This window comes from Moschus berezovskii, chromosome 20 (genome assembly GCF_049115385.1).
Source record: "Moschus berezovskii isolate FMDL1 chromosome 20, NW_MosBer_1.0, whole genome shotgun sequence".
NCBI classification, from domain to species: Eukaryota; Metazoa; Chordata; class Mammalia; order Artiodactyla; family Moschidae; genus Moschus; species Moschus berezovskii.
Window position 1 is genome coordinate 66,168,441 of NC_142479.1, and position 24,493 is coordinate 66,192,933.

The window sequence follows — 24,493 nt, forward strand, 5'->3', positions numbered from 1 at the left end:
TCTGCAGTCATGCTGTCGGCAGGCTGGCCCCCTCCCGGGGGCTCTGGGGACACCTGTCCTAGCTTCTGGGGGCACCAGCAGTCCCCAGGTTCTGCCTTTCCTCGGCCTCCTTCTGTGTGCATCCAGATTTCCTCTTCTCAAAGGAACCAGGCACTGGATTAGGGCCCACCCTGACCTCATCTTAATTTGACTGCATCTACCAAAGCCCTATTTCTGAACAAGATCATATCCATAGGTACCATATCCATAGGCTTCATCCTGCTGCTTCTTTCATGGGAGATGAGGAGCAACGGGGGCTGGGGGGAAGCCGTTGACTCCTCAAACTTCTAGGTCCACATTATTCGGAGACTTATTGGAGGGCTTCCCAGGTGGCACTAGTGGTAAAGAACCCACCTGCCAATGCAGGATACATAAGAGACATGGGTTCAATCCCTGGGTCGGGAAGATCCTCTGGAGGGGGGCATGGCAACCCAGTCCAGTATTCTTAACCTGGAGAATCCCATGGACGGAGGAGCCTGGCAAGCTACAGTTCATGGGGTCACAAAGAGTCGAACACAACTGAAGTGACTTAGCATGCAGGCATCGGACTGAGAAAGGACCTCAGAGTCAGAGGTCCTGGATTCAAATCCTGGTTCCACTGGAGAGCTGTGTGACTTTGGGCAAGTAACCTAACCTCTCTGAGCCCTGGGGTTAGCTCATACAAAGTCTGAATAATTTCAGCTCCCTCACAGAGTGATGAAATGCAAGCATTATACGTGAAGTTGACTGTCAAGGGCTCAGTATACAGTAAGTGCTCAATAAATGCTTGAGACGTTCTCACTCCTTACCTTCAGGAGTCACCCCATCCTTGAGAAGAAGTCTCATAAGTCTAACTACAGAGCAAAGCACTTCACTTTTGGGGAGATTCAGCAATTTTCATACGATAAGCATCTTTTTTTTTTGCATAAAACATATCACCAGCCTGGGCTTTAAAACAGCACAGATGGCATCTGTCTGATTTAACAAGTTCAACTTGTTCAAAACAGAATTACTTGGCGTCACTATTATTATACTGGACTTAGCATTTGCACAGCACTTTCTATTTTCAAATAATATAGGATTAGGCTTCTTTCCCTGGGAAGTTTTTTTTTTAATGACAACAAAAGTAGATGTTGTGAGACTTCAAACCACAGCACATCTGTGACCTGGGAAACTCTTCCGTGGAAAAGAAAGGGGTGGGGGGTGGATTGGGGACAAGGTGTGCGGCTGCCCACCGCTGACAGTGTTGTCACCGTGGGATTGCGGTGGTGGCAGGGCTGGCTTCTCCATCAGGCCAGGGTGGCGCACTGTCAGGGCCCACAGTGCTTTTAGGGGGCCACAAAAATGTTTCCATTCCTCTGAGCATCAGGAAAAAATGGTAGGTCAGGAAAAGATTTTAAAATGTAATGTTACTATAAGCATCTTTATGCCAATGCAGTCATAAAATATAATTTTGCTATTGGTTAAATATGCTCAGGCATAAGTGGCTTCCTGGAGCCAGCCGCCCGCCAAGGCTGACCCTGGTGCGGCCAACCTCTGAGCACTGGCCCAGGGTCCCCTGAAGAAGCAACCAACACCACAGGCCGCCCACTGATCTCAGGACCCTCTGCCCCTTCACCACCCAAAGCCAGGGGCCAGAGGCCAGAACGGAGCAGGGAACTCTGGCTCCAGCCGGTAGCCACTTCCCCCCAGGACACCGGCTCCAGGCATCACCTCCCATCAGGCCAGGTCCCCAGAAGGCCCCCCTGAGGCTCGGCCCCTCCTCCCAGCCTCATGAGGCCATTACTGATTCCGGTTCTCAGTCCCCTGGCCCCAGCACGAGTGCTCCAGGAAGCCGTAAGAAGGAGGTTTAATTTTGAGTTCCACCCATGATTTATGAGGGTTGCATTCAATTAATGAGATATTGATTTCTGCGCAGCTGGCCAGCGTGCTTGCTGGGAGTTGTTATTTTATTATAAAACTGATTGCTTTCCTTTTAAAACAGAGAGACTTACGTTCACAGGTGCCTGAAGACACATGTACCAAGACACAAACGCTACACAGAAACACGAGCGCCGCGAACAGGATGGGTTCTCTCCAGGGGTCTGTCTCTCTCACACACACCGCACGGAACACAGGAAAGCCCATTCCTGGTGTCCAGGCTTCCCTGCATTTTTTTACTGCTCTCCTCCTCTGCTCTCCCCTCTTCACTCCCATCAGAGGTCTGATGCCATCAGAGTGCTCCCAGCACGTGGTCAAGGACCTGCCTGCCCCTCCCTGGTTAAGAGCAGAGAGGATGCTTCTCTCCTGCCCTGAGAAATACATATACACATACATGCACACGTATGTATTAGAAAGACAGGATAGACAGACAGACAGACAGTCTTCCCACTGCTGACAGGATCAGAGCTGGAGTTGGACTGTAGTTTCATCACTTGGGGAAGGGACTGGTACCCCATGGGTGGGGCAAAGCCAGACCATAGGGAACAGAGCCCCCATCCCCACCCCAGAGCCCAGGGCTTCCCTGGAGGATTTTCTTTTCTAACATCTCATATGTCTTATTTAGGGCTTCCCAAGGTGGCACTTGTGGTAAAGAACCCGCCTGCCAATGCAGGAGATGTGAGAGACACAGGTTCGATCCCTGGATCGGGAAGACACCTTAGAGGAGGGCATGACTACCCACTTCAAAATTCTTGCCTAGAGAATCCCATGGACAGAGGAACTGGTGAATTATAGTCCATGGGGTCTCAAAAGAGTCAGACACGACTGAAGCAACTTAGTACGCACTCATGTTTATTTAAGACACACTGATATCCTGCTATATATGCCTTGCTTCTTGCCTCTTTTACTTAGACTGTATGATGAACAAATACGTTGCCAGCCATGAAATATTTTTAATGTATTTTTAGTGGTTACATTTTATTCCATCATGTGAGTCCATACCATATTGACCTTTTCCCCACTGATTTCTTTTTTAATATTTACTTTTATTTCTTTTATTTATTTGGCTAGGCCAGGTCTTAATTGCAGCAGGCAGGATCTTTAGCTGCAGCCTGTAGGGTCTAGTTTCCCTGACCAGGGATCAAACCCCGGGCCCCCTCCATTGGGATTTCTCAGAGTCTTAACCACTGAACCACCAGGGAAGTCCCAATAGTAGGACTCTGAAGACTCTGATGCTGGGAAAGGTTGGGGGCGGGAGGAGAAGGGGACGACGGAGAATGAGATGGCTGGATGGCATCACCGACTCTGTGGACATGAGTTTGAGTGTACTCCGGGAGTTGGTGATGGACAGGGAGGCCTGGCGTGCTGTGATTCATGGGGTCGCGGAGAGTCAGACACGACTGAGCGACTGAACTGAACTGAACTAAACTGAACTGAAGTATCTTAAAAGTACATGTGTCTATCTGGCTGCATCCTCAATGATAAAAATCTTATAATTAAGACATATTTCCCAATTTGATAAGTTAAACAGTTCCTTAAGCGTAGGATTGTTATTAATAATGAAGGAGAATTATTTGTTCTGTTACATGTTCTTTTGCCTCAAATTCTGCTTTGTTTGGTATAAATATTGCCATCTCCACTTTCTTTCCGTTTGTGTGTCCTGGATACATTTCCTTTTATTTTTAATTTCTGAGTCACTGGTTTTGAAGCCTGTCTTACAAATGGCATACAGTGGGATGCTGAGAATCTTTGTCCCTGTTAGGGATGTTTAACCCTTCGCATTTATGTCACATTTGACAGCTGTCTGACCTGGAGTGACTTTCTCAACCAGTCACCAACATCTCCCCCACCCCCGTATCAGTCCGGCTTCCCCCAGCCCAGGGGGCCAGACACACTCCCAGACCTGTCGTGTTAGGAAGAGGCAAATCCAGAGGCTGGACCCAGCACAGGGCCTGTGAGAAGTGGGGCATGTCTTTTAAAACTGAGCCCCAAGTCATCTTAACCGGCAGTATCCCCTGTCCTACACCCCACCCCCACACAGAGAAGCTACACTCCTGGCCCCTGGCCCCGCCAGCACAGAGACGGCCGAGATGTCTAGAAGCTTTTTGTTATTATTATTAATGTACTGATTTATCTGGCTGCGCCGGGTCTTAGTTAGTGGCATACAGGATCTTCGATCTTGATCTTCACTGAGGCATGAGGGATCTTTAGTAGGGGCATGTGGGATCTAGTTCCCTGGCTAGGGATAGAGCCTGGGCCCCCTGCTCTGGGAACCCAGAGCCTTAGCCCCTGGATGACCAGGGAAGTCCTCAGGAGCATTTTTGAGTTTTTAAATAAAGCTTTAAAAAATTGGGGGAAAAAAATTAAACTTCAAGTCCTTCAGTTCAGTTCATTTCAGTTCAGTCGCTCAGTCGTGTCTGACTCTCTGCGACCCCATGAATCACAGCACGCCAGGCCTCCCTGTCCATCACCAACTGCCGGAGTTCACTCAAACTCATGTCCATCGAGTTGGTGATGCCATCCAGCCATCTCATTCTCTGTCATCCCCTTCTCCTCCCGCCCCCAACCTTTCCCAGCATCAGAGTCTTTTCCAGTGAGTCAACTCGTCGCATGAGGTGGCCAAAGTATTGGAGTTTCAGCTTCAGCATCAATCCTTCCAGTGAACACCCAGGATTGATCTCCTTTAGAATGGACTGGTTGGATCTCCTTGCAGTCCAAGGGACTCTCAAGAGTCTTCTCCAGCACCACAGTTCAAAAGCATCAATTCTTCGGCGATCAGCTTTCTTCACAGTCCAACTCTCACATCCATACATGACCACGGGAAAAACCATAGCCTTGACTAGACGGACCTTGGTTGGCAAAGTAATGTCTCTGCTTTTTAACATGCTATCTAGGTTGGTCATAACTTTCCTTCCAAGGAGTAAGTGTCTTTTAATTTCATGGCTGCAATCAACATCTGCAGTGATTTTGGAGCCCAAAAAAATAAAGTCTGACACTGTTTCCACTGTTACCCCATCTATTTCCCATGAAGTGATGGGACCAGATTCCATGATCTTCGTTTTCTGAATGTTGAGCTTCAAGCCAAGTTTTTCACTCTCCTCTTTCACTTTCATCAAGAGGCTTTTTAGTTCCTCTTCACTTTCTGCCATAAGGGTGGTGTCATCTGCATATCTGAGGTTATTGATATTTCTCCCAGCAATCTTGATTCCAGCTTGTGCTTCTTCCAGCCCAGCGTTCCTCATGATGTAGTCTGCATATAAGTTAAATAAGCAGGGTGACAATATACAACCCTGACGTACTCCTTTTCCTATTTGGAACCAGTCTGTTGTTCCATGTCCAGTTCTAACTGTTGCTTCCTGACCTGCATACACGTTTCTCAAGAGGCAGGTCAGGTGGTCTGGGATTCCCATCTCTTTCAGAATGTTCCACAGTTTATTGTGATCCACACAGTCAAAGGCTTTGGCATAGTCAATGAAGCAGAAATAGATGTTTTTCTGGAACTCTCTTGCTTTCTCCATGATCCAGCAGATGTTGGCAATTTGATCTCTGGTTCCTCTGCCTTTTCTAAAACCTGCTTGAACATCTGGAAGTTCACGGTTCACATACTGCTGAAGCCTGGCTTGGAGAATTTTGAGCAGGACTTTACTCACAGACTATAATTCTGATAGGTCTTCCTTGCTGCTGTCCCTTCTCTACAGGGATGGGTTGCTGGTTCCCTCTTCCTAAGGAGTTCTGACACTCTTTGAGGACAAGAACTCTGACTTCCGTCTTCTGGGTTTCCTCCACCCATTCCTGACACCCCAGCCCAGAGCCTGCACCCAGTAGGCACTCGACAAATACAGATTGGCTCAAACGCAGACAGCCTCAAATCTCGGCTGTCTTTGCCACTGCAGAGAGGCCTTATGGAAAATTCAGAGATCACTATTTAGTTTTAGGATACATAATACGATGCCATTTGCAATAAATCGGCAAATAAACCTGAATTGTGTTTTCCTAGGCTGAATAAAGCGAATTTGCTTTCCCTAAGGATATACCAGCCATGAGTGGGAGGCACAGCCGAGAAGCTTCCAAAGGGCAGAAGGGGGGCAGTGGAGGTTGTTCTTTTTAAAGCCACAGATAATTCCAAAGTGAGAAATCCGAGTGCAGATAACTGAGAGTTTGCTGGAAACACAGCGGCGGCAGGGTTCTCACCTGCCAGCTCCATGCTGGACGACCCGGAGTGGGGTCAGGGTGGGAAGAGGACTGCAGTGTTCGTGCCCATGGGAAGGGTGAGCAGGCAGCCTCCGCGTGCCCTGGACACACCCACCACTTCGCTCCCTGAAGCCAGAAGCAACAGTGTCCCTGAAATTTATGGCTCTGCCTGTGGGGTTTGATGGGCTCTGCTGGTCATGATGGATTGTTGCTATTTCCTGGGATGAAGCTGGAGCGGGTGGAGATGAAGGGCAGAGCAGGGGAGGGAGGGCGGGCTGGGACGGGAAGAAGCCGGAGAGACACTGAACGTGCTGGCAGGAGCACTCCTGGGACCAGGAGGCAGGCCCGGCGGCCCAGGAGCACTTGGCTCTCTGCTGTCACCCTGGTGAGCAGACCAGTGTGGACAGAGGCTGGATCTGCAGCCTGGACAGCGGGGAGCATAGCCGGGGCAGCCGGGAAAGTGGAAAGGCTAAGAGGCGGGGCGAGGGGCTAAATCAGAGCGGCACAGCAGCATCAGAGAGGGTCACGCTGTGCACACGGAGAAGCGGCCTCAGACCCCAGGGGGAGGCCAGGGGTGCCCAGGACCTTTGTCTCCATCTCCCGTCTCTGCCCCCTGGAGGAGGGCATGGTAACCCACTCCAGTATTCTTGCCTGGAGAATCCCATGGACAGAGGAGCCTGGCGGGCTACAGTCCATGGGGTCGCACAGAGTCGGACTCGACTCAGTGACTAAACCACCACCACCTGTCTCTGCCCCAGCTGCTCTCTTCCCCTCTCACAGCCCACTCATCCAGAGACATCCCTCAGCTCTAAGAATAGGGTCCCAATGCTGCCTGCCATCACTGACAAAGCTCTAGGCCACCTGCCCACTGCTGTCTCCCACCACGCGCTGTCGGGTGGACCTTCACGCTGGTTTCTTTCCTTCAAGACACCACACTTGGGACGTCCCTGATGGCCCAGTGACTGAGACTCCGCACGCCCAATGCAGGGGCCCAGGCTCCGACCCCTGGTCAGGGAAGTGGATCCCATATGCTGCAGCTAAGACCTGGAGCAGCCAAATCCATAAATACATTTTTTAAAAGACACCAAGCCTGCTCCTTCCCCAGGGCCTTTGCACTTGCTGTTCTCTCTACCTCAAATTCTCTACCCCCAGCTCCTCACGTGGCTGGATCCTCCCGCTCATTCAGAATTGAGCTCACATTTCACCCATCCCCATGGGCCTTGACAGACCACCCTGTCTGAATAGCCTCTTTCCCAGTCATCTGCTCTCTCCCGCGTAGGGCTCGGCTCAGGATCTCCAGATTATCTCAGTTTTCTGTCTCAGTTACTGTCTGTCTTCCCCGCAGGGATGGGGACAAGGCTCCCTGCTGTGTCCCCTGCACCGGGAGCAGTGCCTGGCGCTTCGTTGGTGCCAAGACGCATCTCAGGAGCAGAGAGATCTCTAGTTTCTTCTGTCAGTTGCTCAGGCTCTGGAGAGCCACAGCATGTAACCAGAGACCCCGACTTCCCAAGGAAGAAGAGCTCCCACCAGGAGCCAGGCACTCTGGCAAGCTCCTCACACCACCGCTGCATTTAATCCCAGGCTCCGGAACTGCAACTTTATTTATTTTTTAATTAATTTTTATTGGAGTATAGTTGCCTTACAGGGTTGTATCAGTTTCTGCTGTAAAACAAACCCAGCCAGTTACACCTGCTCTCTTTTGGATTTCCTTCCTATTTAGATCATTAATACATTGACTAGAGCTCCCCGTGCTTTACAGCAGGTCCTCCTTAGTCATCTATTTTATACCCAGTATCAACAGTGTATGCATGTCAATCCCCGTCTCCCAATTCATCCCCCTCCCTACCCGCCGCCCTGTCCCTCTTTGTTCTCTGCGTCCAGTAATGTAATTTTAATGCCTACATTTCCCAAAACAAAAAAAAAATCAGAGCAAAGGTCTAACGAAGGATTTGTGTCTCCTGAGCTGCGAATTATTACTAATTGATATGAAAAATCTTTCAAAGGGATAAAAACAGACCCCCAAGAAACTGCATAGTTAATGAACGGCCACCAAGAGCTCGGTATTTAGAATATTTAGAAAGGTGGGCTTCCAGTGGGGCCAGCTGACCTGGGCCCTGAGCCAGGCCCAGCTCCTCAGCAGCTGTACCACTTTGAGCAAGTTCCTAAACACCTCTGTGCCTCCGTTTCCTTCTCTCTAGGATTAAAGCCCCCCGTAAGGCACTGTGGGATTGATGCGCTCTCGGCAGTAACACCATAAGGTGAGCTGTGAGTAAATGTCATGCATTAAGAGGACCGTGCTGTGCTTAGTCACTGAGTCACGTCCAGCTCTTCGCAACTCCATGGACTGTAGCCCGCCAGGCTCCTCTGTCCATGGGGCTTCTCCCGGCCAGAATACTGGAGTGGGTTGCCGTGCCCTCCTCCAGGGGATCTTCCCGACCCCGGGATCAAACCCAAGTTTTCCACATTGCAGGCGGATTCTTTACCATCTGAGCCACCAGGGAAGCCCTCATGAGGACAGGGATGATGATATTGGCCAGTCTGACTGGTCAGCCAGAACATTCAATCACAGAGGTCTGCTGATGGAGGGACCCAGCGCCAGCTGTCCAGCCCAGGCAGCCTATGGGGCCGAGAATCCCCCACCAGACTGAAGGAGTGGGCTGTGCTTCAGGCTCCCCGGGCCGGGATCCCTCAAGGACCAGCACTCACCTTTGATCTTACCCAACACCAAACTTCAGAAATGTCTTTGGCTTTTACATACCACACATTGGCTGAGATATAGCTTTTCCCACAAATTGTCCAAAAGTGTGGATTTCAAACACATTTTTCAGCAGCAGAAGACTTTTAGCAAATCACATTGGCTGAGGTACAGCTTCTCCCAAATTGTGTAAAAGTGTGGGTTTCAAACTAATTTTTCAGCAGTTAGGACACATTGGGGCTTCCCTGGTGGCTTGGGTGGTGAAGAATCTGCCTGCAATGCAGGAGACCTGGGTTCAACCCCTGGGTTGGGATGGTCCAGTGGATATGCGAATGGCAACGCACTCCAGTATTCTTGCCTAGAGAATCCCATGGACAGAGGAGCCTGGCAGGCTACAGTCCAGGGGATCACAAAGGTCGGACACAACTTAGTGACTAACGCTTTCACTTTCAGAACATACTGAGCAGCTCCAGCTCATCAAGAGCCCAGTATCTATTAAGAAAAGGTCAAGTGCAGCCTGTCCCCTAGGATGGGTGGGGTCACAGCCTCGTCTCCTCCACATCTGAGTCTGGAGGCCAGGACTCCCAGCTAGGCCAGCCCTGGCTTCATGCCCCCTCATTCTCAGGGGATCAGGAGAACCTCACACCTCAGACCACCACCTGGGTTCCCAGGGACAGGCAGAAGCATGTGGGGCTGCCGCACAAACCCTAGGGGAACTCTGCATATTGTGGCCTCAGCAGGGGAATATTTAGAATTCATAAACCAGGCAATTCTTGCACAGGTGGCCCAGGCCCAGACGATCACTGGGGTCATTGCATCCCATGCAGTCACACACGCAGGTCAACATGGACAGAGCTCAAAATTGTCACAAATGACGTACAACAGGAAGCCATTTAGGGAAGATTTGCAAAAACGACACACTGTGCATTTACTGTGTGTACGTGTGTGTGTGTAAAATGCATTCTGAGGCGGTATCCCCGGCCCCATCCCCGGTATAGCGGGTACCACTCCTCCCCGATTCCAGGCGCCCCTCCCCCACTCCAGGAGCCCCTCCCACTCCTGGGTCCCCCTCACCTGTCCACGGCAAAACGCCCCTCGCCGGCAGCCCGGTGCAGCTCACTGCTGTTCTCCAGTCTGGCCAGTGTGTCCATGCGCTTCACCATCAGCTCCAGCAGGTCACTCATCTTGCGGAGGACACCACGGGACTCTGGCCCACCCATCACTGCGGGCAGAGGGTGGGCACAGTCAGGCATGGCTCAGGCAACCCCGGGGCCACCTGAGAACACATGGTGTCTGGTCGGGGGTGGCTCAGACCCCAGCCCCACTCCCTTCTTCTCAGAAAGAGGAGGGATGTATGGCAAAAACCATCACAATATTGTAATTATCCCCCAATTTAAATAAACAAATTTTTTACAAAAAAGAAAGAGAAGGAGCCAGGAGAGTGAGCCTGCCCACCCCACCCCCCGACCCCTGCAAGACAGGGATCCAGAGAGCCCTGGGCCCACCTTGCTCCCTACCAGCTGTGTGACACTGGGATAATCTTTTAACCTCTCTGAGCCTCGGTTTTCATCTCCTGCAAAATTGAACTGTAGACATACTCTCAGGCCTGTGAGATGACAGGGAAGGCCCAGTAGTGGGACAGGAACCCCAAAGACTCTTAACAACAAGTTCCAGACAGAACTTGTGGATCAGGGTTTCTAAAAGTATGGTCAACCATCCAGCCACAGCTGAACCTCCCGGCCAGGTGAAATCTAGATTCCTGGGCCCTCGTGTAGATCTGCTGATTCAGATCTCTAGGGCCTCGGGCCCCAGACTGTATTCTGCTTACTCCTCACGTGACTCAGATGCATAGGAGAGGCTGTGAGCCTGTGTTCAAAGGGGTGGGGGCCCTGGCCACCTCCCTTTCCCATCCACTCCCCCAGACCCCATTCTAGAAAACCAGCATGAATTTGTCCTCTCAAGCCAGCCTTTGGGTTTCCAGAGATCAACTCCAGGGTTGAGGGGCCAGGAGACCTCGTGAAGAATAAAATTAAATGAAAATGAGGTGCTTCAACCAAGATCTCATTAACCAGCCTGAGACTTCCCACAATGTCCCATCTAATCATTCCTGATCATTAGCACCACACGTGTCAGCATGGGACAACAGCCCTCACCTTCCTTTTTAATTAAATTTTGTGAAGGTTTTAAATGGCCCCTCCAAACCAACCATCGGTACTCGGTTCCAGGCATGACAGCCCCCACCAAGGCTGCCTGCAAACCTTAGCGGCCAGGCTCTGAATCTCTGTTACCAACTGACCTGGGTCCCTAGAGACCCAGATGCTCCCAGGGATTCCCTAGGCTGCTGGTGGGGGTCGGGTTGTCAGGGGGCACCTTGGGAGGGGATCCCCAGAATCAGACCCCCCAGATAAAGGTTTGAGGGCAGGTCATTATGGAGAAGTGAGCCAGGGAAGGGGAGACAGACCAGAGAGGGCATGTCATCACCCTGGGGAAACCAGCTGGTGCAGAAGCAGCCTCACAGTTCTCTCCCTGCGGGGGCAAGGGGACCAAGCATGTATACACCACCTCCTGCTAGTCACTGCTTGAGGGCTGCTCCCCAGGACAGCCATGATCTGGTACTTTCCATGGGGTGGCAGTGTCAGCTCCAGCATGTGACGGGACTCTTTGAGGGCTGGGCACCTTTAGCATCTGCTTCTCAAGAAAGCCAGGGTCGGGGCCTGGTGGACTCAGAGGGCTGGGGTGGACACCTGGGCTCTCACCTGCCTCTGACAGCAACCCCTCAAGGAGCCATGTGGCCAAGGGTATCATCGTAATATTCTCAGCCTCAGGGTCCCCAATTCAAGGCAATAAACATTAGGTCTCATCTGCAACCCAAGTTCAAGGTGCCAGGATGCAGGCAAGAGGGATCACAGCCAGCCACAGGGAACCAGAGGCAGAGACAAGAAGTTGAGTAGGGAGGAGGGTCAGGAAGGGGCCAGTCTCCTCTGCTCCATGCTTGGGACTGAGCCAAAGGGGGACCTAGAGAGGCTAGCTGCCACCCAGGCTACTTGAGACATTTCCACTGCGCCTGTCCCTGTATCCTCTGGTGCCAGGCCCATTCCAGTGCCTGCGGCCACCTTCTCATACCAAGTCACCTTCTGGCTGGGTGCCCCTGCTTGCTGAGCCGGCCTGAGCCTAGAAGGGAGGCCTTGGGGGGCTGGGGGCTGCAGGTTACTCAAAGAGCCTCAGTCCCTGGCTCCAAAGAAAAGAGAGAGCATGAATGATGGGGGAAGGGTGGGGGGAGCAGAGGAGGGGCTGGGTGCTGGAAAAACTGGGCCTCAGAAAGAAGGAAGGAAACAGTCTCCACTCCTCCCCACCTGAGTAGCTAAAAGGGCTAATGGTCTCCCCACCTTCCCGTCTCAGAAAACTGGGTGGATTTTTCCACTGGGATCAGCAAATTTCACTGTAGTGTTTGATGAAGCAAAGTGAGGTCTCTCCCACCACTCAGCCCCTCCCCTCTCACTCATGGCCTCAATCAGTTAGTCCCTCAGCAAGCAAGATATAAATAGCTCCTTCTCTCTTTCAACTCCACAGAGTTGGGGACAGTTGACTCTTTGAACGTACTCTCATCCAGAGACCTCCCATCCAAGCCTGTCGTCCAAATGCAATCCCTCACTTTCAACCAGCGCTTGGAGCACAGAGTAAAGCAAGAGGGGAGTTTCCATCATTTCAGCTGGAAAAATAGGAGCCCATCAGATGACTGAACCTGGAGCTGCTTTGCACAGGCCCATGGGAGCCACCCATGTTCAGGGTTACCCGATGGACATCCTGGAATTGTGCAGTGCACGACCTGGCTGGCCTCCCTGGGCTGCCCTGATCGCTCAAGCGGGGGCTGGAGTGGCCCCTTCCCCAAAGGAGTCAGATGAAAACTGGAAAGTGAGACCACGGCTGGGAACACTCTCAAGCCAGAGCCTGTTATCTGAGGCTGTGCACTCAGGCCCGACTGGACCACAGAGCTTGGGCGGCAGCTGGAACCTGCAGACACAGCACTCCAGCAGTATTGAGCCACGTCACAGCTCCTGGGGCCGTGTGGTGTTCCCTGCAATGCCTCAGGCCTGCCACCTGCCCTGTCACACTGCTGCCCTCTCTCCAGGCTCATCCCAAGTGTCCTTTTCCCCTCTGAGCTCACTGTCTGCACCCCTCCCAAGATCTCACTGACAATGCCTACCCTGCCCCACCCCATTACAAAAGCTGCAAAACAGCTGATGGCGCCAGTAACTGCAAGGGTCAAAAGAGCCAGACAGAGCTGGACCAAGCCTGGGGGCAGCACCAGGTCCCAGGAGAGGCCTTGACTCCAGACCTGCTCAGCCCCCTGTACGGTGGGGGGAGGGGACAGGTCACTTGCCTTCTCTGGACCTCAGTGTCCCCTCCAGTAAAACGCGAGGGTCTGACTTACTGAGACCCAAGGGTCTAGAGGCTGGGACACCTATTCCATCTCTCCCCCCTAGCTGCCTCCAGAGAAATGGAGGTAATGGGAAAGAAAAGATGTGTTCCTATAAAAGCCTGCAGAATCTCCTTAGGGAGAGAGCTCTGCTTTGTTTTGCTAAAGCCCTGGGTGGGCCAGAGCATCGTCTTGATGCCCAGAGCAATGAGACAGAGAGAAAGAGAAATGACTCTGCATATTCCACTAGGCAGACTGGAGTTTCCCGGCCCAGCCTGGGGGACCAGGAGCGAGGGCAAAGCCTGGGGATGTGGGCAGAAGGCAGGACGATGGCTCAGAGGGGCTGGACAGGACGGGGCATGCTCCAATGCCAAAGGGATGACCGTGGGGAAGGGTTTTGGGGGGCTCTGAGAGGCAGGGGTCCAAGAGAGAATTGTCATCTGCTCATTGTGCTGAGCAGTGGTCTGAGCCCCCACCCCCAAATCCCCCCAATCCATGTGTGAGAGTTTGGGGGTAAGGGGTGTCCTTCCCAATAGGTCAATGTGGGAGACACAGAGGCGGCAGGTGGGGAGACACCCAGGAGGATAATTCAGTAGAAGCAGATCAGAGCCAGAGGTGTCCAGGGAGACAGACATGAGCCCCCTAGAGTCCTTGGAGATACCTGAGGGTTCTGGATTGCCTTCATATGAAAGATGAAGACATCCTTCTTTAAAATTGTCAACAGAGGACCTCCTTGGTGATCCAATGGTTAGGACTCTGTGCTGCTGCTGCAGGGGACACGGGTTTGATCCCTGGTCGGGCAGCTAAGATTCAGCATGCCACGCAGCATGGCCACAAAAAAAAAAAAAAATGTCAACAGAGTGACTCCAGAAGACCAGAGGGCTTTTAAACTGGCTCTAAGGAGACAGAGTCCCCTCTTGGATGAGTCTGAAGGCCACCTCCATCAGACTGGGCGGAGACCACAAGATACCCTCCCAGCACCTGGGGCTCGAGCATCTACTCTGAGCATCTACAGATGGTTCAGGCCTCCAGAAGCTCCCCAGCCATCACTTCCCGAGGAGCTCCAGGGCACTAAGCACGAGGCCGGGGGCAGGTCCCAGGAGGGAAACAGGCCAAGCAAACAGTCAGTTGGACGGGCAGGCCCTGCCATGTGACATGCTCCTGCTCCCTGGATACCGCCGGCCGGGACGGCAGGCAGAGCAGGTTCCCGATGCATCTTGCCCCGAGTCACCCCCCTGCTCTCAGCATCTGCTAAATTGAAATGTATTTAATGTGAGGTCCCTGGCGACACATCTCAGAAGTCACACATGTTCCCTCCATATTTCCATATCAATAAGGAAAGGCACAATGCTGAGAGATATGAAGGGGCCTCACGTTTACAGACAAGGGTGCTTCCTCACCCACTGAGGCCCCATCCCCTCTCGGGGTGTGTGCTCTATTTTTCTCCCTCCCGTCCGCCCTTGTCCCCTTTCTCCTCCCCACCCCCACCCTTTCCTGCTGGTTCCTGAAAACTGAAGGCGCCCCCACCACGCCAGATGGAAGAGGCCTCCCAGCACTCGGCATGGGAGCCGCGACTTGGTGTTCGTGCAGCTGGAGAAGGGCGCACATTTGTCTCACTGCGCACGGCCGCTGAGGAAGCCAGCTGAGGCCACGGGAGCTCTGGGCAGCGTGGGGGACAAGGGCAGGCCCTGGCACACCCACCCATCGCCAGCCTCTGAGAAGAGAAGCCACGTTAGCACTGAGATCCTGGGCCCGAGACAGCTACAGAGCAAGGCACTGTGCCTCTGATATTCCCCAGGTTCAAATCCTGGCTGGGGTCAGTCCACCGGGAGAGCTCAGGGCAGACACAAGCGGCTGAATCAAGCACTTCCAGCCTGCAGCCCTGTCCCCGGAGATGGCCTCTGACCTCTACTTCCAGACGAGATGGCGAGCTAGGAACAGCCACATGGACTCCGAGGGAATCTGCGGAAACCTCGGGAGAGAGGCCTCGGACACAAGTTCAAGTCCCCTGTCATGAGAAGGGAAGAAAGTTCCTCTTAAGACAAAAGGAGGCGACAAAGAGGAACTGGGGTGTGAAGTGAGGGCTGGAGAAGTGAAAGTCGCTCAGTCGTGTCCGACTCTTTGAGACCCCGTGGACTACACAGTCCACGGAATTCTCCAGGCCAGAATACTGGAGTGGGTAGCCTTTCCCTACTCCAGGGGATCTTCCCAACCCAGGGATCGAATCCAGGTCTCCTGCATTGCAGGCAGATTCTTTACCAGCTGAGCCACCAGGGAAGCCCTGAGGACTGCAGAGGGAGCATAAAAAAAAAAGAAAAAAATCCTCCCACCAAGCAGGGCCCAACCACAGCGAGAGGGAATTAGGTTAGCCCTCCTCCCAGATCCGAGTCTCTGCTCAGCCTCCTGCTTCCCTGCATGTGAGGATGAGTGTGTAAAATAGAGAATGAGATGTCTGTCACACTTCTCTCCCCAAACTAGAGAACTTCATCACAAAATAGGAACTGGCCCCCAGTGGAACCCAGAACCTCCCCAGGGAGAGGTGGTGGAAGGCTCCCCTCTCTTTAGGGAAAAACCTGCACCCTGCCCCTCCCCCAGTCACGCCCTCTTGGGGACGCGCTCCCCTCACAGGCTTGACAGGCGAGGAAAAGACAGGTCACTTCCCTATTTGTGCTCAGATGGTGTTATTGACCAGAGGAGGGCTTTTCTTTCCGAGTTATTTTTTCTATCTTTTTTTTTTTTCTAACCCTGAGTGGGCTTCCTTCTTCTAGTTCTGCTTTGGGCCTGCACAGATCCCCAGAACAAACACTATCTAACCCCCAGCCCCACCGTGACCTCGCTCCCCAGACCCCTTCCAACCGTCCCCCACGGCCAACCCATCCTTCCCCGGGCAGCTCCTGAATAGACAGGCTGGCACCTCCTAGGTTGTCTGCGGGGCCGCCCTAAGCCCGGGGTCTCCTTTGAGGCGGCATCTCTTACAGGATCAGGATTCTAAATCCCCAGCGCAAACCTGAGGCTCTTCCGAGTCCCTTCTATGGATCTCCCCAAGCAAATCAGCTCAAACCAAGGACATGAAAGACACTGAGGGGACAATGGGACCTGGGAGGTGAACCAGGTTGGGGTCACCTCCCCGGGGTTCCCAGAGGCCCCTGTCCTGGTCCAGCTCCCCTCCCGGCCTTTCCTTCCAGATTCCAGGCAGGAAGTTCCCAGCCCAGGGAGCCTGGGAGGTGTGAAAAGACTTGGATACACGTGGGTCTGAGAACTGGTTTCACAGCACAGAGGAGACCTGCAGCCCCACCCCCAGGTGGGCCCGACAGAAATGCCCACATGTGTCCACCACAGACACGTGCTGGAATGTTCACAGCAGCGCAAATCAGGAATGTCCCAAGCTGGGAACAGCCCAGGGTCCGCCCCGGGGCAGGGTGGATAAATACACTGTGTCACAGTCACACAATGGATGCTGCCGGGGCAGTGGAAAACAATCTTCGGCAAGCACATGCCAGGAGAGGGGTGAATCTTACAAATGCAATATGGAGAGAAAAAGGCGCAGGCAACAGAGCACCTGCCAGAGGAAGCCATCCTCATAAAGTCAGAGATCCGGGCGACGCTCCTCTGTGTCAGTTCCCGGAGTCCGCGGGGAAGTGGAGAGTGGAAGGAAGCCTGAGGGTGCTTCTGGGGACGGATGATGCTCTGTCTCTGGATCTAGGTTGCTGAGTGCCTAGACAGGTTCAGTTTCTGAATACTATACTCTGATAGAAAAGAGCTTCCCTGATGGCTCAGACAGTAAAAAAGCGGCCTGCAGTGCGGGCAATCTGGGTTCGATCCCTGGGTCGGAAAGATTCCCAGGAGGAGGGCATGGCAACCCACTCCAGTATTCTTGCCTGGAGACTCCCCATGGACAGAGGAGCCTGGCGGGCTACAGTCCATGGGCTGCAGAGAGTCAGACACGACTGAAGCGACTAAGCACACACACAGCACATACTCTGATGGAAAGTTTAAACATGTGCACCACACACACACACACACACACTTACGCATGCTTCTAGTCTCCCTGAGGGACCCTGGGCAAGTCCTCTCCCCTTGGTAGCTCTGCTCTCCCCTTGGACACAATATCTAGGTTGGAGCTGGGCCCCTTCTCCCCATGCTGGGCAGAAGTGCGTAGTACAGAGCCCAGCAAGACCCCCACAAGCCCTGGCCCTCTGAGCACTGCCAGAATGGGGGCCCCATCGGGGAGCTGAGCACTAGAACCAAAGCACACCCACACACCCCTCCTCCAGTCTGACTCCCACCTCCTGGGTCCCTGACCTTTCGGAGGGCAGCTTGCCCAGCCCCCTGCAGCAGCCCACCCAGACAGACATGCCCCCTTGCCCGGGGTGGCCCCCAGGTAGCCTGAGCATCGCTCCTTATTCCCCACCCCCGACTCTCAACCTCCCCCCACCCGTCCCCAAGCTACCCTTCATGGGCACCTTCACAACTGCCTCACCCCCTCCTCAAATCTCAATCCTCAGGAGTCTCCCACGCAGAGATCCCAGGTCCTGGCACCTCCTTGGTCCTCTTCCCTGAATATCCTCTCCTGCATCTCAGACTCAGCACAGCCAGTAAATGTTTGCAGAGCTCACACTCTCTGCCAGAAACTGCTCAAGACCCTGCATCTATGGTGTCTTCACACCCCCTCATACAATCATGGGGGAAGTGGGCACTGTTAGCCCCATTTACCAGAGGAGAAGACGGAGGCTCAAAGAGACCGAGGGACCTCCCATTCATATCACAGAAGGGACAGATTCATTTACATTCAGGTTTGAATGACTAATAAATGTGAAATTCCTGCTGGGAGTTTTTTGCAAGTTTAGAGAAGCACATGATAAACTGAAGGCATGAATCTAAAGAGGAGACGCCAGATGGCAGAGTAAGTGCCCATCAGAGCACCCACCCCAGACAACAACCCATCCTACTGGAGGGTTTATCCATCACTGGGAATAGGGGAGTCAGAAAGATGAGGCCTGGGGATTCGAGAAGGTGGATGTCAAACAAAGACTTCCTGGGGAGTGGGGGGAAGGGGAGAGTCCACAGAGCAGCCCCCTGAACAGTTCCAGAAACCCCCCTCACCTCCGTTTCCCCACTATGTCCCTCCTTCCCGCAGTTACCAGGACAGCCCCCATGACACACCAAGCAGGACTTTCTGAACCTCTCTCCATTCTTCCTTGAGCAGCACGGAGGGGGGCAGGACCCACCTTCAGGAGGAGGTCTCCCAGACCATCACCCAGTCACACCCTGTGCCACGTGAGCTCATCCAACCTGACCCCTGAAAACAGTCACTCCTCTCCTTCTCTGCAAGTGAGTTAAGTGACCTGGCCAACGGCACACAGCTGGTAGGTGCTGAACCAGGTACAAACCAAGCCCATCTGGTCCCCAGAGCCCACACTCTGAACCTCCATTCCCCGGCCTCGCAAGTATCGCATGGGCAGGGATGAAGGACCACAGAGCTTGGAGATAAGGCACGTGAGTCCACGGCCAGTCTCGCCTGTGCTGTGGCCGCAGCCTGGGCCAAAGGGGCAGACTGCGTGTGTCTCAAAGAGACAGGGGTCACATCCAGAGACCCCAAACTGCCCCACTAGTCGAGCAACACAGGCCATCCCTTGTGATGCCGGGGAGCTCCTGGCTCAAAGGCCCTTCCTAACCCGGGAACCTGAGCCAGAAGGAGGCTGATGAGTACAGCCAGGTCAAGAGCTAAAGCCCCAGCCTTTCACACGTCCACCAAGGTGGCCAGACCCCCAAGACAGAGCCCCAGAAAGACTCCTGCAGGGTGAGGCTCAAAGGACCCCAAACCCCTACATCCCTTTCCCCACCAAGATACCTTCTGTGCGGATGGTGAAGGGGGAGTCCCCCGGGCGCCGGGCTGAGAACTGGCCTCCCAGAGACGTCATCAGGAAGCAGAGCGAGAAGAAGCCGATGCCCAGGACAAAAAGCCTGCGGAGAGCAATAGGGCAGGTCAGCACACGCACTCCGATGCCGTAAGGGCTCCCTATGAATGAATGAGTGAGGAAGGATGGCTAAATGGAGGAGTAAAAGATCAGGGGGCTGAGCTCCCGGGCCAGGAGGTCTCCCGTCACACAGGATAAAGACAGCTGGACTACAGAGAAGTGACCACGAGCCAGACACAAAAAACCATGAAGGACACTGAGGCACACAAGGTATGAGGTCAGGCAGCTCCTAGCCTCCAGACAGAAGCTGGCCCCTTGACAGCAGAGGTCCTCACAGTGTGGTCCCCAGGCCAGCAGCATCAGCATCAGCTTGGACACATTACAAATGCGCGTTCTTGGGTCCCAGTCCCTGGCTTACAGAGTCACACACTCTGGGAGGGGGATAAACAGTGTGCTTAAACAGGTTCTCCTGCTCACCCAGATACAGGCTCAAGTTTGAGGACCACTGGTATAGGTGAAGATAGCAGAACCCGACACCAGCTAGAGGGCAAGTAATTGGTCCAGACAAACCCCACCTGGATCGCATCAATCACCTGGAACATGGTCAGCTCCTGTGCACACAGGCCTTGCTGCTACAACCAGTCATGAGCTCGCTTGAACACTGCCTTGTCATGTTCAGGGTTGGGGTAGGGGTGGAGGGGAGGCTCCCATTACTACCAGATGTTAAGGTCTAGAAGGGAAGGGTCATGTGGCCACCCTCTGTGTCCAGACTCTCCCTAACCCACAGCTTCACCAGGCAGGCACATGGGGGCTTGCACCACAGACTGGTCAGAGTAAGTCAATCCCCGTGTAAGGAGGGTCACACAAGTGTGTGCGGTCACAGTGTTCCAGGGAGTTGACCAAAACACAACTGTTTATACTTCAACACATAGCACTTGATTACATGCCAAGTGGCACTAGGGAATCTCCAGGGGGACACCCAGCAGGGAACCCACCCTCACGTCTGGCCCCAGGCTCCTGCTGCTTCTGTACTAGATTCTGGGCCAATCTGGCCTTAGGGCAGCAGAGGTGGAGGCTGTTCTGGGACCTTGAGTCTATTTGAGGACTTGACAAGCTGGCAGAGCTGAAAGGGGAGCTGCCTCCCTCCAGGTCAGGGTGAAGAACCCCACTTCTGGTGGAGCCAGCCTCACCATGGAGAACTCCACAAGTCACGCCAGAGACCTCCATCTCCCCACCTCCACCCCCATCCTCAAACCCCACATTTGTTTGTATCTCTATGCAAGACTTGCTTTATGCATTTTAATCTTCATTATCTGAAACTGGCAGAGCAGTATTTAATTAAAATTTGGTCCATTAAAGAAAACACATAATTGTGGAAAAAAAATAAAAGCACAACAAAATTCCCAACCCATATTTAAAGGAAGCCATTAGAGATTAAATCAGAGAGGGGAGCAGAACAAACCCCAAAGCAGAGATGGAAAAGGGAGCTTCCCCCAGCTCCCTCACCTCCCAGAGACCCCTCACTGAATTCCACCAAGCCTGGGGGTGGGGCTCTGGCCCTTGGATCCCCAAGATGAAGCCAGGCTGGTCTCAGGCTAGCAGTCAGAGGGACATTGTAGGGGGAGGGTGGTCACACACCTAAGAAGATCCTGGAGAAAAGCAGTTTGTCCCCCCAGCCTGAGGACAAGGATGGATCTCTCCAAGTTTCTTGTCCCCCACCTCTCCCTCCCCTTCCCCAGCTACAGGGTACTCATGTTTTGAACTGGACTTCCAGGGTCCAAAAACCTCCTATGAGAAGATACCTAGGCCTTTAGCACAGAACCTCAAGCCCCAACACCTCATCTGCATCTCTCTCTGCCAGACCCCAATCCTGGGGTCATTTACAGTAGCTTCAAATTAAGATGATTTTGTCCACCCTCGTATCTATTCAAGCAATATTCCAGAAGCAGCTAGAGAGTAAGGACCCTGCCAGAGACTCTGGGAAAACCAACAGGAGCAGTCTGCCCTGGAGGATGAACAAGTAGAGGTGATATGGTTGGAGGCTGTAAACACGACACCACCACCCCCAACCATGTGAAACGGATTTGAAGACTTCACTGGTGGCTGTGGGTCTCTGGGCAGCCTAGGATTACCCTGAGGTGAAATTACATAACCTGGGGGGAGGGGAGGGGAACCTAGGCAATCCCACCTCTGAATCCTGTTTCTAGGAAACAGCCAGAAAGAGCCACCGGGGCAGGACTCCAGAGGGAAGGAGCTTAAGGGAGCTGGCGCTGTCCGTGGTGCTGCGGTCAGCCACCACCTTCAACCGTACTGCAAAATGTCCAGCCAAGCTGAGGTCAACGGCTGGGCTTCCCATAGCCTGGAGGGATAGGCCAACACTGGGTGGGAGAGACAGGGCTGAGGACTGTCTGGTTGGCTAGGGATTTGAGGATTTCCCTGGAGGAACAAGGTCCTTTCCAGAGATGATAGCTTCCCAGCCCGCTTTGCAGGGGAACTTTAGTGGGGTGGGGGCTTTTGACATGACCAATCACCTGCCCAAGGCTCTACCCTGGGGAGCCCCAGTTCTGTAGTCCTCTTGCATCCTCTGGACACTGGAGGTCCAGCTTGATCCTTGTTGCCCTAAAGGTTGTCTCCTCAACTCTGCACAGTAGACTGGGGGTGGGGGGTGGGAGCAAGGGGTGGAAGGAATGGGGAGGTGGGAACCACAGGCTCCCCATCTGGAGTGGGGAGCATAGGAGGGGTCCCCTGTCTCCGCCTCAGGTATGGAGCGGAGGGGCTCAAATCTGGCCCCTCCCGCACCCCAAACTTTAGGCATCTCTGCCTGTACAGTTCCCACCCTCACAGGCTCCCTCCTGCACCCAAATCCCACCTGAGACCGCATCCGGAGTCAGGCCACCCCCTTTTCCGCCCCAGGTCCCACAGCACCCTCCGTCGCCACCTCTGCTGTCCAGCCCCTGGACGAGATGACACCCTAATTCTGCTAGGCGCTCATCACTTAGCGCCCCAACCCTGGCTGCAGGCCCGGCTCCGACGGCACTTGGGAGGAGCAGTAGCTGCCCCGGAACTGCCAGGCTCTGGGGGTCCCTGGGGTGGGATCCGCAGAGCCCAGCCAGCCCCCCAGAGTCCATAGCCCTGCCTGACCTGGACCGCCCAGGTGGGAGTAGGAGGTCGGTCTCGTGTTCCATCCTGCCCCCACGCTCTGGCCACCCCTCCTCCCCTGCCCCAACCTCTCCAAGGCCCGCGATTGGGGACAGAATTCCCAGTAGGGGCGGGGGGTCCTTGCCACAATCTCGGGGCCCTCCCGTGGGACAGAGGCCCGCACCCACCGCCGCGCAGGAGGCGGGGTCAAAGAGGGCTGCTCGGGCGGAGGGGTGGGCGGGCGGGCCGGCAGGGTGGGGGTGCCGCCCCGCTCCGAGCGCTAACTTTGCCGCCGGGGTGGGGCCGATCGCGAGGTGGGGAAGGACCGGAGAGGCAGGGAAGGGGAGTCCCGGCTGGGGCAACTTCCCGGGCCCAGGACCACAACATGGGTGATTTCTGCCCCCTTTCCCACCTACGCACCCCGAGTCCTCTCCGAATCTAGACCAAACTCGGTCCACGTCCCGGAATCACACACCCTCCCCACCCGAACCGCGACCGCTGCTCCATGCCTTTCCCAGCCCCGCTGGCCACCACCAAGGGTGGAAACACAAACCGCACCGCTCTGCTACTGGGACAGTCACAGTCACCCTAGGGACAGGCACCCTCGCAGGGACTGACCTCGCCCACCTACCCCGCGCCCCCTTGGAGAAAAAGCCCTCCCCGCGCCAACGGGAAAGAACTTTACCGAAAGGGTCTCAGGGTGACCAGGCATCTTCTGACCATTATCTTCCCATCGGGGTTGACTGTGATCATCGTTCAAACTTGTCCGGGCGAGAAGCCGAGGGCGAGGCCGGCCGGCCGGTCCCGAGCTCGGCTCTGGCCACGTCCTGGCCGCGAACCCTCTGCGGGCCGGAGCCGGGTGCGAGCGAGGCGAGGAGGGGGCTCGGGGCCGGGGGGCTCGGCGGGCAGGGGCCGGGGAGCGGCGCGGCTGCCGGAGGCCGGCGAGGGCGCCCGGCCGGGCCGTCTCTGCGTCTCCGCCCTCCCCGCTTCACATTCTGGAGGCCGGGAGGCGGCGCGCCCCCAGACCGCCGGCCGCGCGTCTGCCTGCTCGGGCTCGCTCGCAGGGCGGGACGGCGCCGCGACGCGCAGACGGGCTCCCCGCCGCGGGCGCCCTCATCCCCGCCCGGGCCCGCGCCCTCGGTGCCGGCTAGCGGCGGCCCCGGCCCCGCGCCCCGGCCCCCCGCGCCTCCGGGCCGCGCCGCTTCCCGGCCGCGTGCCGCGCCGCGCCCATGGCCCCCGGCGAGGCGCCCCGCGCCCGCGCTGCCGCCCGCTCTCGCCGCTGCCCGCGCTCGGGTGTCCGGTGTCCGGCCCCGCGCTGCGTTACGCCCGGAGGCGCCGCATTGTTTCCTCGGAGGAGGCGGCCAAGTAGCGGCTGGGGCGGCCCGGGAGCGGCCGCCACGCTTCCTCGGCGCGCCGGCGCCACCTCGTGGCCGCGGCCCCGCGGCGCTGTCTCCAGGCCCGAGGCGGGGCGCTGGCGTGGGAAGGCGAGCGGGCGGGCGTCCCTGAGCCTCCTTCCAGCCCTGCAACTTCCCCAGGCCCCGCTTTCGGAAGCATGCCGGGTGCAGGGTCGAGGGCTGCTTCGGGCTCCCGCAGAGCACAGAGGAGGTCGGCGTTAGGAGGAGGTTGCCCCGTTATGCCCGGTGCCAGGGCCCTCCCTCGGGTCGCTGCCCCTGCCTCTGCGGCCACAGGGCTTCTACATCGGCCTCTTCACACCCACGATTTCGCTTTGCAACCTTCACCCATCCTTTGGCCCTCTCTGGACAGAGACTGCAGCAGCTCTCCTTTTCATCCTTATTTTGAACAGGGCCTGTGACACTGAGGCTCTTCCTCTGAGCCCAGAAACAGGGGCAGGTGGGTGCTCTGTAGGCTTGGGTTCTAGTCTCAGACCCTCCGATAACCAGTGGGTGATGCCTAAAACTCAAGGAGACTCCTCGGTTTCCCTCACCGTGCCCCACCCCACCCCATGGCTCAGCGGTAAAGAATCCACCTGCAATGCAGGAGTCGCAGGAGACACGAGTTCGATCCCTGGGTCAGGAAGATTCCTCTGGAGGAGGAAATGGCAACCCACTCCAGTATTTTTGCCTGGAGAATCCCATGGTCAGAGGAGACGAGCCAGGCTACAACCCATAGGGTCACAAAGAGTCGGAAGCGACTTGGCAGGCACACGTGAGGTTCACTAAGGCTCCTTCCAACTCC

The 24,493-nt window shown here is 55.0% G+C and overlaps 1 protein-coding gene across 1 annotated transcript in view; it reads right to left on the bottom strand.

Moving 5' to 3' along the window:
• The window catches only part of MGAT5B (alpha-1,6-mannosylglycoprotein 6-beta-N-acetylglucosaminyltransferase B), a 70,989-nt gene extending 47,360 nt beyond the window's left edge, over nt 1–23,629 (bottom strand). Inside the window, exons 1-3 of the mRNA XM_055408491.2 lie at nt 22,983–23,629; nt 19,093–19,205; nt 9,899–10,046 (exon numbers count right to left, since the gene is read on the bottom strand). Of these exons, the coding sequence (XP_055264466.2) occupies nt 9,899–10,046; nt 19,093–19,205; nt 22,983–23,050 (329 nt within the window). The 5' untranslated portion in view covers nt 23,051–23,629. The remainder of the gene's footprint in view (nt 1–9,898; nt 10,047–19,092; nt 19,206–22,982) is intronic.
• Between the last annotated feature and the right edge of the window lie 864 nt (nt 23,630–24,493).